This window comes from Panthera leo, chromosome D3 (genome assembly GCF_018350215.1).
Source record: "Panthera leo isolate Ple1 chromosome D3, P.leo_Ple1_pat1.1, whole genome shotgun sequence".
NCBI lineage: Eukaryota > Metazoa > Chordata > Mammalia > Carnivora > Felidae > Panthera > Panthera leo.
Window position 1 is genome coordinate 93,540,841 of NC_056690.1, and position 17,376 is coordinate 93,558,216.

Here is a 17,376-nt window from a genome sequence, read left to right on the forward strand (position 1 = left end):
TCTTTGTTACCTTCTTAAAGTGGAAATAAACTTGATTTTTACATTGCTATTTTCTGTTACAAGCCTTTAGCTGTAACACACCTAAGCGTTACTTAACCTGTATCACACAAATTTTACATACTATATTTTTATTATGTTTTCGTTAAAATGTTTTCTAGGTCTTTTGGGATTTCTTCTCATCCTTTGTTTACTTGGAAACATTGTTTACTTACCTTGTAGTCAGGGATTTTCCTGATGTCCTTTGTAATTTAGTTGTTATTTAACCATGTTATGTTCGTCAAACGCGTTATGTTTTGTCTCAGTCCTTTGGTACAAGTTGGGACTCATGACATGACCCGGCACGTGCTCTTTCCGGACTGTGTTCTGCTGCTCTGTGGATCCTGTAAGTGCTCATTGGACCAAGTTGATGGAAACTGTTGTTTAAATGTTGTATATTTTTACTTATTTTCTGCCATTTGTTCTCTTAATTAATGAAACAAGAATTTTAAGATACACTCTTTCTCCTTTGAATTCCATCAGTTGTCTGATGTACTCTGGGGCTTCGCTGTTAGGTACACACTCAGAATTATTTCATCTTGTTGGTGAATTGACCTTTTTTCATTATGTGTGATGGTATGCTGTGTTGTGACATCTGCTCTGTCTGATGTTAATATGGTGGTTCTAGTGTTCTTTTGATTGGTGTTTGCGTGGCATATCTTTTTCCATGCTTTTATGTTTATAGTGTCTATTTCTTTATATATGGAGTGGGTTTCTTATTAACATAGTAGAAGTAGATGTTGCTTTTTTACTTACTGACAGTTGTTGCATTCTTAATGCGTACATTTACCCTAATAATACTAATAATGGTTGAGGTAAAGGCAATTATCTTGCTGTTTATTTTCTACTTATCCCATCTCTATGTTCCTTTTTTGCATCTTTAGGTATTATTTTAGATTTTTGTTTACTTACTATTATTGACTTACCAGCTGTAACAGTTGGTTCTACTTGTAGTGGTTGTTCCGTGGTTTCCAGCATGTTCCTCACCCACCAGCGTCTCTCTCCACTGGTGTTATACCAGTTCATCTGTAATTTAAGAAACTTGCACAGTAGACTTCCACTTCCTTCCTCTTGTCTTTTGTGTTACCATGTCATGTGTTTTACTTCTGCGTGTTACAAACCACACAATAAAATGGATATATTTTTGCTTAAAGTAGTCAAGCATGTTAAGAATATAAAACCCATGTTAAAAAATAAAACCCATCTTTTTCCACTTTCCTGCACATTTACCAGTTCCACAGCCCTCTTTCCTGTGTGTGGGTCCAACTTACCATTCAGTGTCATTTTCCTGCAACTCAAAACACTTTTCAGTACGTCATGGAGAAGTCTGCTTGATTAACTGTGAGAATTTTTGCTTGAAAAATGTTTTTATTTTACCTTCATTTTTGGGAGACGTTTTTCAAGTTTTTGTTTGACAGTTTTTTCTGGTCTCTGCTGTCATCTCGGAGCTGTCTCTGCTCTGCCTCATGGCATACGTCGTTCTGAAACACTCTGCAACCCTTCTGTCTCCTTTTTGTCTTTTCTTCCTCAGGGTGCTCTTTCAGGAATTCGTGAGTGATGCGTCTGATTGGTCTTGCTTCGGGTTTGTGGTTTGTGGTTTTTTTCCCCCAATTTCAAAAACTTTTACTCTTTATTTTTCGTGCCTTTCTGCCCAACCCCTCTATCTGGGGCCTGAATGACCTGTGTGGGAGACCACTCGTTATTCCCATAGTCCATTGGCACTCTCGTGCTCTTTTCTGTGGCTCGGTTTTGATAGTTTCTGTTGCTCTGTCTTCACATTCACTAATCTTATCTTCTGCAGTATCGAGTCTTCTGTTAAGGCTGTCCAGCGAATTATTTATTCCAAATATTCTATTTTTAATATCTGGAAGTTCCAGGTGGTTCTCTTCTTTTTGTTATTGCTTAAATAGCTTTTTTTCCCTCTCTCCCGATGTGTTTTTAGTTTCATTTAAATCACTCAGCAGTTTCTAACACTTATTCTTTATCCATTGTCTCTGTTGTTTCCTGGTATGTTTCTAGTTTTCATTTTTGCTCCTTGTTACAGGTCACAATTTCCTGCCTCTTTGCATGTCTGATAATTTTATAATGGATGCTGGATATAATAAATGTCATATTTTTTTCTTTTTTCAAAACCATTGATTTTATTTTCTTAGTTTAGCAGCCTGTGAATAAACTTGATCTTTTCAAGGCTTGTTAAACTTTCCCGGGGTGGGCCTCGAATCCCCTTTATTGCGATGCTGGTATAATCCTACTACAAGGGCCTGGTCTTTCTGGGATAACCATGAAAATTCTTGGTTGTTCACAGATGCCTCTGAGTGGCTGGCCGGTCAGACTTGGTCTCTCCCCCAATCTGCGTCATCTCTGGGGCTGGTTCTGGCTAGGGCTCTCTGGGTGCGCTCTGCCTGGCCAGAGCTCCCTCCCCCCAGCCAGGCGAGCGGTGGCACCAGCGGTGCACTCTGTGAGCTCAGCGCAGGGGCCTCTGGTCCTTTCCACCTCGTCTCCCTCTCGGAGTTTTGCAGATGCTAACTGCTCTGCCCCCCTGAGCTCCGGTCTCTGTCCCTAAATTTAAGAAGACTACCTTTGTGGGCTTGGCTTCCCCTTCACTTTGTGGGGGTGGAAAACTCCACTTATGCAGGAAGCTGGCCACCCAGGGGTGCTTCTGGAAGCATTGTGTCCCATGTCTGAAAACAGCTGTTTCTCATATTTTGTTCATTTTCCCGATGTTTTTGGTGGGAGGGCAAGTCTCATACCAGTTACAGCAACATAGCTTATAGAAGTCCTTGATTAATTTTTAATGAGAGATATAAATGCCTTGTGGACTAACTGATCTATGTGACATTTCAGATTATAGTCAGGGGCCCCTGGGCGGCTCAGTAGGTTAAGCATCCAGCTTCAGCTCAGGTCATGATCTCATGGCTTGTGAGTTTGAGCCCCGCGTTGGGCTCTGTGCTGACAGCTCGGAGCCCGGAGCCTGCTTCGAATTCTGTGTCTCCCTCTCCCTCTCTGCCCCTAACCCACTTGTGCTGTCTCTTTCTCTCAAAAATAAACGAACCTAAAAAAAATTTTTTTTAAAGAATTCAAATTATAATTAAAACATGGGTCATCAAGCATAAAATTTTAAAACACCAAATTAATGGGTCTTTGTTTTTGGTGGATTTCCTCATTGTAGGGACAGACATGCCAGGAGGACGGGCCCTGGAGCGCACACGCGTGGGGCCACCCTCCTGCCTCACGGCTTCCAGGCCAGCCGGCCCTTTCTCTTAGCACTCGTTGCGGAAAAGAAATGGAGATTAATTTTTGCTGCTTGTGACAGTAATGTCATTGAAAATAATATATAAATCATAAAAAGGATAGAAAACTATCATAATTTTACTCGTTAATGTTGGCTGCCGTTCACATTTGGGTAGAAGTTACTCCCGACAGCGCCCCTCCTGTCTCTTCTCCTCACCACGCACTTGGGTGGATGGATAGCTCTGCACATACTTTCTTCTCTTAGGATATTTATTCCACGGTATGTTTTGTGTCTCCTTTTTATGTTAGAAAACGTGTGTCTCTGCAAGTGCTCAGGGCTGTGTGGTGCTTGACACATTCTAACTTCAATGACCAGCCTGGTGTGTATTGGTGAATACGAAAGTTAACACTTGGACGTTTTATAAACAGTGTTAGAAATCAAAAGACAGACATATCTGAAGGATTTTGGTTCTTTTGCCAAGACGTCCCCGAAGACGGCAGCGGCGTGTGCATTTCCTGTGTATCCGTCCGTCGGTTGACCTGTCTTCTCCCATCTGATGACTGGAAATGGCATTTTGTTCAAATTTATGTTTATCTTTTATAAGTTTGTGCTGTGATATCTGCCTCTTTTTCTGTTGTATGTTTTTAGAGGTCTTTGTGTGCAGCTTGTGAAGCATTTGCATCAGTTTCCACTCTGCTTAAGTCTCGTCCATGTTTTTCATTTATGGTTTCTTTTGTCCCTTCGAAAGTCTACTGTATCTGTAGAGTGGCCTGCTGTGTAATGCAAAAGTGATTCTTTTCTTTCTTTCTTTTTTTTTAAAGTGGTTCTTTTTTAAAATGGCTACTTATCCAACAGGCTTTGGTGCTGATGACCACACGTGACACGGTCACGGTGCTCGTTATCACACATGACATGGCCACGGTGCTGATCGTGACATGGCCGTGGTGCTGGTTATCATGTGTGACATGGCCGCCATGCTGATTATCGCACATGACGCGGCCGCGGTGCTGGTCATCACATGTGACATGGCCACGGTGCTCGTTATCGCATGTGACCCGGCCACGGTGCTGATCATCACACATGACGTGGCCACGGTGCTCATTATCACATGTGACATGGCTGTTGTGCTCATTATTACACGTGGCATGGCCACCACGGCTGCCATTCTGATTATCGCACGTGACACGGCCGTGGTCATCACTCTTGTTACAGTGACAGTCTTATTGCAGCGGCAAATATGTCCAGTTGGCATGTTGTATACCTTGACTTTGGATGATGTTATATGTTAGTTATGTTTCAATAAAAACAGTTTTTAAAAAAAAAATGGTTATTGAGGCACCTGATGGCTCAGTCGGTTAAGCGTCCGACTTTGGCTCAGGTCATGATCTCACCGTTCGTGAGTTCGAGCCCCGTGTCGGGCTCTGTGCTGATGGCTCGGAGCCTGGAGCTGCTTCCGATTCTGTGTCTCCCTTTCTCTCTGCCCCTCCCCTGCTCATGCTCTGTCTCTCTCTGTCTCTCAAAAATGAATAAACGTGAAAAAAAAATAAATTGGTTACTGCCTTCGGTTTTATGCTTTGAATGTTTCTACTCCATGATTCTATTTTCAATTTAAAGACGATTCCCGCTTTACACATCAAATCTCCTATCCTTCTAGCATTTATTTTGAGTCAAGCTGCGAGTGGGAAATCAGACTTAAGGAAACAACTTGTTGACCAACGGCAGCAGTGCCGTGTACTGAATAGCTCGCTATTTTTGCAGACATGTAAAATTGCCCTCACTCCGTCTCCGAGCTTTCCATCCCCGCGTCAGCATAGCAGCGCGCCCGTCGCTCCCTACCTTGGCCAGGCGCGTTGTTGCCAACGTCGCCTTCCAGTCTGCTTCTCGAGTTCTCGCTTTACAGTGCCTTTTGCCACGTAAATATTTTAAGCTTCCCATGCTAAATACGGAAACATGTTTTCCTCTATGCTTGTGGAGGCTCGGTTGTGATCAGAAGGCTGTCTTGCCGACTCGGTGCCTGTGAGCGGACAGCGATGCTTGTCGTTAGCACTGGCGGTGTCATACCTCTTCAGGCGTTCCCTGCACGTAGCCTCACAGAGAAGGGAGTTGGATCCCATCCCGAAATCTGCGTGGCTGCAGGATTGTTGTTAGAGGGAGTGTCAGACACGTTGCTTGGTGTCACGCGCTGTGAAAAGGCCCCGTCGTGCTGGGCCGGGGCCTGGAAATTCGCCCTGCGGTCTCCTCCTTTCTCAGCTTTTTCCCGGGCTCGCTCAGACTCCCCTGTTTTGTGTCTGCTTTGCTGTGCTTTTCTTCAATGTGGCAAAAGACAGCTGGGCCGTCACCTTATTACTTAGGACATCTAGCTTACGCTTCTCACACTGTTTGCTAGAATGGATTCGTTTCTGTCACGAGATGTTCTTGCGGCTTGTTGACTTTCTGATGCGATTCGAGCCGATTGCTTGGCGGGTGCCACTATTTCTCCGTCGCGTGTTCTTCTTGTTCTGTAGCCTGCGTCCTCCGTAAACTCTCCAGGGTTAAGCGGGGGAGAAGCAGATCGCGAACGCCAACCGACCGGGAGGGTTTTTTGTTTGCTGCCTGGCCCGCGTGGGGGCCCCACCCCGAGTCTTGCCCGCTGAGTCTCCTTCGCAAGAATTCTCGAGTCACCCGCGTGGACGGTTGGGAACGCCTGCGCTAAATACTCATTTGTAGCGGCCTTAATTTTGCTAAGTGAGGTAGAAAGAAAAGTGTGAAGTTAGAACCTGTATTAGACAGAACGTGCCTGAAAGCAAAGCCAAACGTAAGGCAAACAAACGAGGGTACCTGGGGTACTGGTGTTAACGCAGAATTCTAGGAAAGCGGATGAGCCGTGGCGGAGGCCAGGGGCGGAATCGCCAGCCCTGCAGAGGGTGTGATGGGGCGATGGCACGGGCGTGTAGGCGGTTGAAGGGCACACGGGTGCACGCGTGCACTCGGGAGAGTGAGCTTCCCCAGGTTCAACAGACTCTCACGCGAATTTGCCGGGCAGGCGAGGAGGGGCTCTCCTTCTGGCCGTTGGCAGTTCTGTGTGTAAGTCGTGTGTCGGGAGAGGAGGTAAAATCCTATCGTGTCCTCATCTGTACCTTTGCCTGTCCCGTGTGCCGTGATCCACGGGAGGTGACATTTTGTTACGCTCAAGATCACAAGGATGTGCTCCTCATTTTTATCAGTGACACACGGGTATACATTTCAAGGGCAGTTACAGAGTTGTAGCATGCGGTTCAGATAATGCTAATTTTAAAATTTTATGGTTGATGCACTTTGATAGAGAGTGTGATTAAGCATTTAAGTAAAGTAACGGTGTAGTAAAATGAAAGCATTTGGAGTTCTGTTATGACCGTAAAACCAAAAAGCAGTATATCCTAGAAAAAAGGAAAGCTTAACTGAATTTCTGGTATATCAATCAGTTTAAATTTGTAGCTTCGTATAATTTGGCATATTTGTATAGATTTTTTTTTCATAGGGAAAAAGCTCTAGTTTCATTATGGATTCAGGCAAGACGATTTGGTTTTTCCATTAATAGCTTCCCCATTAATACACTTCCCCCGACTGCCACTCACTTTGACTTTTCTGTGTCTGACGTGATGGATTTGGGGTATGCGATGTCATCACGGTTTGTGACACCCGTCAGTCGAGCATCCTGACACTAAGAAGAAGTGACCCTGCAAACCTTAGAGCTTTTCTTGCAGAACTGAGGACACCGCCAAGAATAACCTGTCCGGTTCTGTCGTATCCCCTGGTCACCTGATGTGATCAGACATTAACGGTTTGAACAGGCCGTTTCGCCCTAGCCGTGCTGCCAGCCCTGCATAGGCAGGGTCTCTTCTCGCGGCCGCACAGGCATCTAGAAGGCGTGCTTCAGGCGCCCATACACATTCGGGAAACATGTTTCTGGCTTTTGCGATCAGGCGGATTTATTAACAACAACGAGGTCACAATAAATCATGACTTGCTGATTTATTCCAAAAGATCTATGTAGCAGTAAACAACACCATTTACATTTAATTAGTTTTATTGAACGAAAGGCAATTTTATTTGTAATGAACCACATGTTATGATTAAGGATGTATTTTAATGACCTTTAAGTAATGCGAACAAATGTTGCCCTTGACCTGATAGCAGAGGCTTTCCTACATTATTGAAAACTTCAGAATGATTTTTAAATTATCGTGAAAAGCTTCGAATGACATTCTCATTATTGTGCCATTATTCAGTCATTTGATGTCTAATATACTAGATGAAAGGCATTCCTCTGAATGTTCATGTGCATGTAGAAGTGAGGATTGTTGCTGGGGTTGCTCCGATCTCCATGTATCAGAAGGTAGTCTGTTGTACGCGAGCTTCACGTTTTGAAAAATATTTCCACAGCGTAATGCTGAAATGAGGAAGGATTCCCAGACGCGCCTTCTCCCAGGAGCCGCTTGGCTGCTTGCTAGGCATTCTTGTCGTATCTCCCTAAGTCTACAATTGTGACACGATGTGTTTTTTCTTGTGCAAACCAGCTTGACTTAATTAACTTGAAAATAACTTTCTGTTAGTTAACGTATACTCTAAGCTGCAGTAGCCGACCCGCTGTGGTGAGCTGCTGTGCTCACCCTTCATCCAGCGGAGCATCTCTGTTCTCTAGAAACGTGAAAATGCATCGGTGCGTGTTTTCCAGGCCCTGATGAAGGTATGTGAGTGAGCTTTCCCAGGTTCGGCAGACTCTCAGAAGAAGTTACAGGGCAGGAGAGGAAGGGGTCTCCTTCTGCCCTGTTGGCAGTTCTGCACCGGCAGGGGCCGCCCTCGGCGTCGCGGGCAGAAGTGGCAGCTGTGGTGTAGTCATGTCCCCCTCACCCTGGGGTCCGGCTCCGGGGTATCTCTTGAACTCTGCAGTTGCAAGGGTGTTTTCCGCGGAGGACCGTTTTGGTAACATTCTCAGAGTCATTTTGGGAGGTTCAGTCATGAGTCTCATCCCTCCGGGTGTGTTTGGAAGTGTCTCATTCCATCTAGCAGGCAAATCCCTTTCTGCCCCTGAGATCTAGAGCGGTTTCTGCTTCCCGAACCGATACACCACAAATTAGAAGAGAGAGGTTTTTCCCCCTCACTCACCAGCCCAGAGGTCGGTGGTCCGAGGCTGAGAGGGCAGCTCTGTCGTCATTGACATGTGACCCTCACCTGTGTCCCACGTGACTGCTCCCCTCCAGCCTCGCCAGCAGGAGGGGAGGGCAGGGGCGGGGAGAGGGCCTGTGGGCCTTACGGCACACACCCACCCCTGCTCCTTGTGCTCTGCCCCACGTGGTGAGAGCTGGAAAGAGGGGTGAGGGAGGGAGGGAGGGTTCTTCAGTGGCGCCATGTGCCCAGCGAAAGCCTGAAAGTCCTGTCTTTAACAGGAGTCTCCGCCACACCGTCTCTTCCTTCCGTTTTCTGGTGAGTTTCTCTGAGTTGCTGTCGTACTTCCTACTGGGCCGTGTGCACCGACACTTCCCAGTTAGCTCTCTCGGAGGATTTTGCTGCCCTTAGAACGGGATGCTCCCTCTGGAGTTGTTATGGTTACCACTTTTATTAGAATCAGTTCTTGCACACTTGTTGTTCAAGTAACTCTAGGCTGCTTGAAGACTTGTGTGCTCCCCACTCACCTGGGTTGAAATTAAAGTAGGAGATAAATGTAAGCAGCAAAATAATACGTTTTCTAGAAATGAAAGAAGCCGTAACATTTTAGACTGTTGCTTGTTTTTTGCTAAAGAATATTTTCTTTCTTTTCTTTCTTTCTTTTTTTTTTTTTTACATTTATTTATTTTTGAGAGACAGAGAGACAGAGCACTAGTTGGGGAGGGATACAGAGAGAGGGAGACACAGAATCCGAAGCAGGCTCCAGGCTCTGAGCCGTCAGCACAGAGCCCGACGCAGGGCACAAACACACCAACTGTGAGATCATGACCTGAGCTGAAGTCAGACGCTTAACTGAGCCACCTAGATGCCCCAAGAATATTTTCTTTAAGCCCGCCAGTTGGGGCTCCTACTGGGAGAGGAGAGCTGACAAGCCTAGCTTAACTAGGTCTTCTGGGAAGAGAAGCGAGTAAATACGAATCTCTAATATATTTTAAGAAATCTGAGAGGATACCACAGTCTGAACAGAAGCTGCCAAAAAAGACCGCGTGGTAAGTGAGACCACTTAGAATGACATGACTGCTGAAGTAGAAGCAGGCAGACAGGACTGGAAGGTGAATTGTTCTGTGTCTCTGAGCGCAAAGGCCAGAGATGAGAAACACCCCTCGGTGACTGTCGTTTCTCCTTGGTCCTTATGCTGCCTGCGGTCATCTTGTGTGTGTGTTTTCTGTGATGTTGAGGCCAAGTCAGCAGGCAGTAAATTGCACATAATGAAACTGCACACACTTGCACCTGTGAGGCCATCACCGCAGGCCAGAAAGCAAGTCCATAGCCCTCGTGACCGTCTGCCGTCACCTGCCGCCCTCGTCCGCGTCCATGCTTTCAGTCTGGTCCGCCCTCTCGCGGCTTCTCGTCCGCCCGCCTCTGTCTGCAGACAGTCTGTCCTTACATCAAATGGAAATTCCTTCTATTTTCCACCAATAAATGAACAGTGTTACCCGTCTTGGTATTTATGTCCCCTCCCTCTGATCGGTTACGATGTTCAAGAATTGTTTCTTCTCCTGTGGAACGATGATTCTTCCACCACTTTGGCCACCACTGCTCTTCAGAGACCTTGGCCGGCAGTCCCCCCTCCCTCTCCTTTCCTGACCCTCCCTCACGGGCCGGGCAGCCGTGTCTCAGTTTTAGTTTAGGTGAATGTATTTACAATTGTTTTATTTTATCTATTGGATTTTCATTCAGCTCTTTCTCTTTTCCTACTCGCTGGAGATTGCAATACACACGTAACTAAAAGTGTCTTGTAAAAAGGTAAAATTGTGTCACCTGACATAAAGTGTGAGAACTCACCCTGTCCTTTCTTCTGAAAGTGTATTGTGCCTTTTCTGCACGCATCTACATTCATACGCATTCATATACTTTTTATGTGCATTATATCTGCACGTAAGCTGTTCCAATGTTTCCCTTGTATTTTAAAGAAATATGAAGTGGAAAAACAGCATTTTTGTTTTCCTTTTGCTGTTTATCATTTCTGTTCTTCACCGTTCCTTCCAAAAGGCTGAGTTTCTACTGCATAACATTTCCCTGCCGCCTAAACAGTTCCCTTCTGTTAATATTTCTTGTAGTGTATGTCTGCTGATAGTGAAGTCTCATTTTCATTGATCTGAAATCTCTTTATTTCAGCTGTTTCGGTAAAAGATATTTTTGCTGAATGTGGAATTCTGGGTTGACCTGTGTTTTTCCTTGTAGCGCTTTAAATATTTTGTTCCACTGTCTCCTGATTCCATTATTTCTAATGAGAAATCAGCATTACTTTGATCGTTGTTCCTGTGTGTAATATGTCATTTTTCTCTATGGATTTGTGAGATTTTCCTTTCTTTGTTTTTTTGGCAGTGTGTCTTTGTTTTTTGATGTTGTTAGTGTTGTTGTTACTGTTTTTTTGTTTTGTTTTGTTTTGTTTTTAAATCTGTGTAGGGTTTTTCTCGGCTTCTTTAATCTGTCTGGGCTGTTAACATATTTAGCATGTTTCTAGTCATTACTTCTTCATAGGTTTCCTTCGTTCTTTCTCCACTCTTCCCAGGATCCCAGGCATAAGCATGTTAGACCTCTTGATATTCTGCCAGTGGTGCTGTGACCATATTCTTTTCTAGATCTTTTTCCTTTGTGTCTTCAGAGTCATTATCCCTTGATCTCTCCCTGAATTCACTGATTCTGTTCTGTCATCCCCAATCTGCTAAGCCCATCTAATAAACTTATTTCAGGTGTCGTATTTTTTTAATTCTAGAATTTCCATTTGGTTCTTTTTCCTTAAATGTAATTTTTGTGTGTGTGCTTTGGTTTCACATTGATTATTGTTTAGGAGAATATTTTTCCTTAAGTCTTTGAGATGTTATAATTGCTGTGAAATTCTCATCTCTTAATTCTGATCTGGTCATCTCAGAATTAATCCTTTTTTTTTTTTTTTTAAAGTTTACTTATTTATTTTGAGAGAGAGAGAGGGTGCTAGTGGGGGAGGGGCAGAGAGAGAGGGAAAGAGAATCCCAAGCATGCTCCGTGCTTCTCACGAACTGTGAGATCGTGACCTGAGCTGAAGTCAAGAGTTGGATGCTTAACTGACTGAGCCACCCAGGTGTCCCAGAATTAGTCTGTTGATTGAATTCTTTGCTGAATACAGACCTTGTGTTCTTTTTTTTTTTTTTTAATGTTTTTATTTATTTTTGAGACAGAGAGAGACAGAACATGAGCAGAGAAGGGGCAGAGAGAGAGGGAGACACAGAATCGGAAGCAGGCTCCAGGCTCGGAGCTGTCAGCACAGAGCCCGACGCGGGGCTCGAACTCATACACTGCGAGAACATGACCTGAGCTGAAGTCGGACGCTCAACCGACTGAGCCACCCAGGCGCCCCCAGACCTTGTGTTCTTGTCTCTTCATAGGTCTAGAAATTTGGATTCTTTCTTCCGCATCCAAATGCAGAAGATTGCATTTGGATTCCGCATCCAAATGCAGAGATTCTGGATGGTCTTATGTCCTTCTGAAGAGTGCTGTGTTTTGTGTTTGGTTTTGTTTTAAGTGGTAGTTAACTTGGTTGAAGTCGAACTCTGAACTCTATCTTTCCTGAGGTTGGGGGCTGCTGGAAACCCACCCCGAGTGTGGGTTGTGTGGGGTCAGGATGAGACGATGCCAGAAGTTAGGGCCCCTCTGAGGCACTGTCCTGTCTCAGGTCCCTGTCTGCACCATCACTCTTCAGCTGCTGCGGTTGCCCCAGTCTTTGACCTCTGTCTCTTTTGGCTAGTCTGTGGTTTTCTGTCTAGATACGGCAGCCACGCTAAAACGTTGGTTCTGAGACAAACCCAAAATAAAACAGGTAACAAAAGATGAATACCAGAACTCAAACAATGGTAAACTCTCTGTGTTGGGGGACCTTCAAGACCACCCCCAATTTTTTTATGGTTATTTATTTATTTTGAGAGTGAGTGAACATGAGTGGTGAAAGGGTAGCAGGGGAGGGAGAGAGAGAACACCACACAGGCTCCCACTGTCAGCACAGAGCCCAGCATGGGGCCCGCCCTCACGATCTGTGAGATTATGACCTGAGCTGAAATCAAGAGTCAGATGCTTAACCGACTGAGCCACCCAGGTGCCTCAGGACCACCCCCAGTTGTTGTTTTTTTTAATGGTATTTTTTTTCACTTTTAATTTTATTTTTTATTTTTTAAAATGTATATCCACGTTAGCATATAGTGCAACAGTGACTTCAGGAGTAGATTCCTTAATGCCCCTCCCCCACTTAGCCCCTCCCCCCTCCCCCAACCCCTCCCATAACCCTCAGTTTGTTCTCCATATTTATGAGTCTCTTCTGTTTTGTTCCCCTCCCTGTTTTTATATTATTTTTGTTTCCCTTCCCTTATGTTCATCTGTTTTGTCTCTTAAAGTCCTCATATGAGTGAAGTCCTATGATTTTTGTCTTTCTCTAATTTCACTTAGCATAACACCCTCCAGTTCCATCCACGTAGTTGCAGATGGCAAGATTTCATTCTTTTTGATTGCCGAGTAATACTCCACTGTATATGTGTGTGTGTATATATATATCCATTCATCCATCGGTGGACATTTGGGCTCTTTCCACACTTTGGCTATTGTCAATGGTGCTGCTGTAAACATGGGAAGACCACCCCCAGTTTTAATGATTCCCTAGGAGGACCCCCAGGACTCAGCACACAGTCCTCCTCATGACCACGATTTATTCCAGCGAAAGGCCACGGGCGCAGACAGCCAGCTGAAGGACTCGTGGGGCGAATCTGGAGGAAGCAACATGCGGGTTCCAGAGCCCCTCCCAGTGGCCTCACGCGGGGTGGGCTGCACACCCCAGCAGCACGTTGGGAGAACACGTGTGAAACGGCCCTATCAGGCGAGCACAGTGGGGACTCACGGAGGCATGTGCCCAGATGCCAGACTCCCGGAGGGAAGCAGGAGTTCGGCATGAACCGGGTTTCCTGAACTCGGGAGGTTGTCATCTGGGAGTGGTGGGGACCCGCCTGAAAGGCACGTTGCCAGACCCCACCCAGCCTTGCGTGCGAGCAGGCCTTTCCCGAGTCGGCTGTGTTCCTGTCTCGGCTCAGCCCACCCCCTCGGCCGTGGTGTCCTTCCGGGAGGAGTGCCGGCCATATCGCCCTTGAACCTCACTCAGCGCGGGGAGAGCAGCCGGCTCCCTCGAGAGGCCTGGCCGCGGCCTCTACAGCCACGCAGTCCACCGTTCGCGCCGCGTCTGAGTGGGAGACCCCAGCAGCCGCTGCTCTCGGTCCCGCAGCCCCTTTGAATCTCCAATGCCAGTCTCTGGCAGCGGGAGGGGGGGCCTGCCAACAGCTGTGAGCGGCAGCCGTGACCTTACCCTCCCCCGTGCTCCTGCCCGGTGTCAGGGCCTCTGCTGGGCCACCTGCAGGCCTCATGTCGCCCGCCCAGACTTTGAGCCGGAAGGGTTTTATGCAGGAGGCACAAAGCATTTTTTACAGGAACTTTTTTTTTTTTTACATTTATTTATTTTTGAGAGACAGATCGTGAGCAGGGGAGGGGCAGAGAGAGAGGGAGACACAGAATCAGAAGCAGGCTCCAGACTCCGAGCTGTCAGCACAGAGCCCGACGCGGGGCTCCAACCCACGAACCGTGAGGTCATGACCTGAGCCAAAGTCGGACGCTCAACCGACTGAGCCACCCCGGCGCCCCAGGAAAATATTTTCATATAGCTTAATCCTGAAGACACACTGTGTTTAGGAATTGGCCAAGAGGAAATCTGAATCTTCAAACCTTTTCACAGTGCCTTTACATGCCCCCCGCTCCCCCTTCTGTCCCGATCTTTTACTGGGGAGTGGCCCAGAAGAGACCATTCCCTTTCTGGGACAGTGGCACTTAGTAATCAGACGGCCTTACTCTAATGTGCACGTGCAGGGAGGTGAGGGAAGTGGGGTCAGGCTCATGGTCCTCTGTTGCAGACCATGGCTGATCTGGAACGCCAACCACAAGTCAGCAGCGGTGAGATGTTCCCGAGACAGATGGGGCCGTGGAGGGGTCACCAGGAGGGGTGGGCCGTCCCCTTGGAGCTTGGGCAGGGGTCGCACGTTGGTACCAGAAGCATCTTGATTTCACGTGGCCCACCAGAGCACCGGCCCTTGATCGTGGGCAGCTCAGGCGACCCCGGCCCAGCCCACGCCCAGGTGGTTTCTGTGGTTAACATCCCTCCCAAGGGTCTGAATTCTTGCACCGGCTGCAGCTCCAGGCTGTGTTTGCGAGCCTCTGCCTGCATTCGGCGTGGCACTGCTCGTGCCATGGTCGGAACAGCCCTGGCGGACAGCGTCACATCCAGCTTGGAGTCCGGTGCAGGCACGTGGGGTCTGTGAGTCCAGGCTTCAAATGATGCGACTTCCCGGCCGGGCCGTGAGAGCTGTGCTGCAGACCCGGCATCGGCCCTGCTCCGAGGACAGTTTGAGGGCAAGGTGGAGGTGCGCAGCAGGGGTCCCTCCGGCCTCCCTCCGCGGGGTCCCATCGGGAAGCCCACCCTGGTCAAAGGTCCACCGCCCACAGCTTTTACCTTCCTGTGCAGTGAGCTTGAGTCTGACGTGTTCCTGTGTGAGTGGCTAGTTCTCTCTTTTTCCACGAATTGTTTCCGTATTCACTGGGTTGTTGTATCAAACCCGCGTTTCCACTACAGAATTCACCTTAAACTCAGAAGTGCGTTCGACTGTGGTTGAGGGTTTTCAGTTATCCTCAGGCGCCTGTGCCGTCTGCCGCTGCTGAGGAGATCGCTCACGGAACCGAAAGGGAAGCCAGCCTGCCTTCAGAGGGCGGCAGGGAGACTAGGTCTGGGGGGACGCAGAGGTGAGGGCACTGCCGAGGCGTGTGGGGCACAGCGGGCTGGGGTTCTGGGCCTCCTCGTTGCTGTGTCCTTGACGTTTCAGGCCCGTCGTAAGGACAGATTTCTTAAGTTTCTGTGTAGTGTTGTACTTGTCCAGCTTTTTGATAGCCAATTAAGATTATATTTTTAAACACAAGTGAAATATCAAGAACTAAAAGACCTTTATTAGTTTACTCTGAAGAACTCGGCTATACGTAATCTACATTCGTGGGTATAACTCACCCACGTACAATATTATTTGTGTTCACGTGATTCGGTGTGAAAAATAGACTAGCCCATTTAGATGGTAACAAACTTACGATGCGTGCTTTGGGGTTTTGTCTTATAGTGTCGGTTATATGCTGGGCACTTTAGGGTGTGTGGTGTCACCACACAGAACAAAAACGAGGTCCCTCTCCCCTGGGCCGTCTGGTGCCCAGTGCAGTCAGAGTCCCATGTGGGTTTTGGTTTTGCCAAAGTCCAAACAGACGAGGAACTTTCCAGTGTTGTAAACCCTTTGTGATCTCCCAGTAAAAACTATCATGCACCATTAAAAACTTGAAATTTGTTTTCAGTACATTTCACTTATTATAACTTTAAAATTATATACAGAGAGAGTTTTAAAAACTAAACTAAGTCAGCAGACATACCTTTATAATTGTCTTAAAATGAGGTGCTTAAGATGTTATCTCTGGAGACTTAGCTATTTAAACTTCCGTGTTGCCAGTGAATGGAATATCCTAAACCATTTCTTTCCTACTTCAACCCCAGTTCTGGGAAAGTCGCTATGATGTGTGGATAGCTGAAGCCTTCCCGTACAGTCTTACAAATACAGATCATGGGGATGTGGTTCAGGCACATGGGAGAAATGCACCACGCTCATGGCTGTAAGGAAAGCAGTTGTGTATAGCAAATGCAGTAGCTGCTGAAAGAAAAGCATGTAAACAAATCTAGGATTTGCTAGGTTGTTTTATAAAACTTCTGCGGAATTGTGAGCTTTACTTAAATCTCACTAAATTCTTTGGTACCCACTAACTCCTAAATACTCACACACGGTCTGACAAAACTTCAAAGCATACAGATGGGAAGTATACCTTCGCCTTTAAACTTGGGCCCGTGGGGCAGCCGCAGGCGGTAGGTGTCGTGTAAGTATCGCCCACGTGCTTTTGACACACACCTGTCATTAAGCAGCAGCGGTGTGTTAGAATCAAGAGAAATTGCCGCACGTCTGTTGAGCTCATGAATGATTTCTCTTAGTTGCCCTTGCATCCTGACCCATAGAGTTGGCGCACGAAATACAGGAAGATCGGCCGTCGCTTTTGATAACAATACATGACAAATGTTAGTTGGTAATTGAAAATTTTACATGTAACTTTACTTAATTATAGTGTAATTAATTCGGATATTCTGTATTCCAGGACCTTTTTTCAATCAGTGCTTATGTTTATGCTCAGAAGCCACAACTGGATATTCACAGTTTTGAAGGCACCTTTACCAGGGTAAGTTAAGTCTTTTGTTAAATACAAATATATTCATTGTGCATATAAGTTAAAAATAGCAAACCTTACATTTGAAAGAGTACTCAGAGAATTAAAACAGAAGTTTTGAACTGAAGCGGGAAAGCCTAGAGAATGTTTCCAGTTCTCAAATCTCCATGTATCCAGTCTCCGCGTGTTTCTGTTTAGCATATTTACTCTGGAAGAGGTCTTCACCCTGAAAATACTAGGAGTCAGTAAGATGAAGTCTGAAATTGCCATTTCAGCTTCGACTCTGTGTTATAGTTAATACACTAGAATAGCCACATCGTCGCCTGATTTTAGTAAGCGGGTGTGTGGATGGGCATGTGCGTGTTCATTTGCTCACATAGACGCGTGCGTTTCGTTGAACTCCCTTTTCAGTATTGAGGTGTTTTACTCTATCTCGAAGTCCCTTCTCCCCAGTTATTTGATAGGATTTGGACGACTCAGTAACTTTGGATTTAGCAGCTTACACTGATACTATAAATGCCTTATAAAAATTAAGGGGTTTTAGTACCTGACTGGAGTTTACTTTTAATTGGTGCAATTGTTGTACAAAGATTTCTGTTGGTGCAGTCAGCTTCGTT

General features: G+C 46.2%; 1 protein-coding gene across 9 annotated transcripts in view; it reads left to right on the forward strand.

The window, feature by feature from the left end:
* The window catches only part of ATP9B (ATPase phospholipid transporting 9B (putative)), a 249,489-nt gene that overhangs the window by 95,944 nt on the left and 136,169 nt on the right, over nt 1–17,376 (forward strand). For all 9 annotated transcript variants that reach the window (XM_042909654.1, XM_042909656.1, XM_042909655.1 and 6 more), the window contains one exon: nt 16,691–16,771. In XM_042909654.1, coding sequence (XP_042765588.1) covers nt 16,691–16,771 — 81 coding nt within the window. The remainder of the gene's footprint in view (nt 1–16,690; nt 16,772–17,376) is intronic.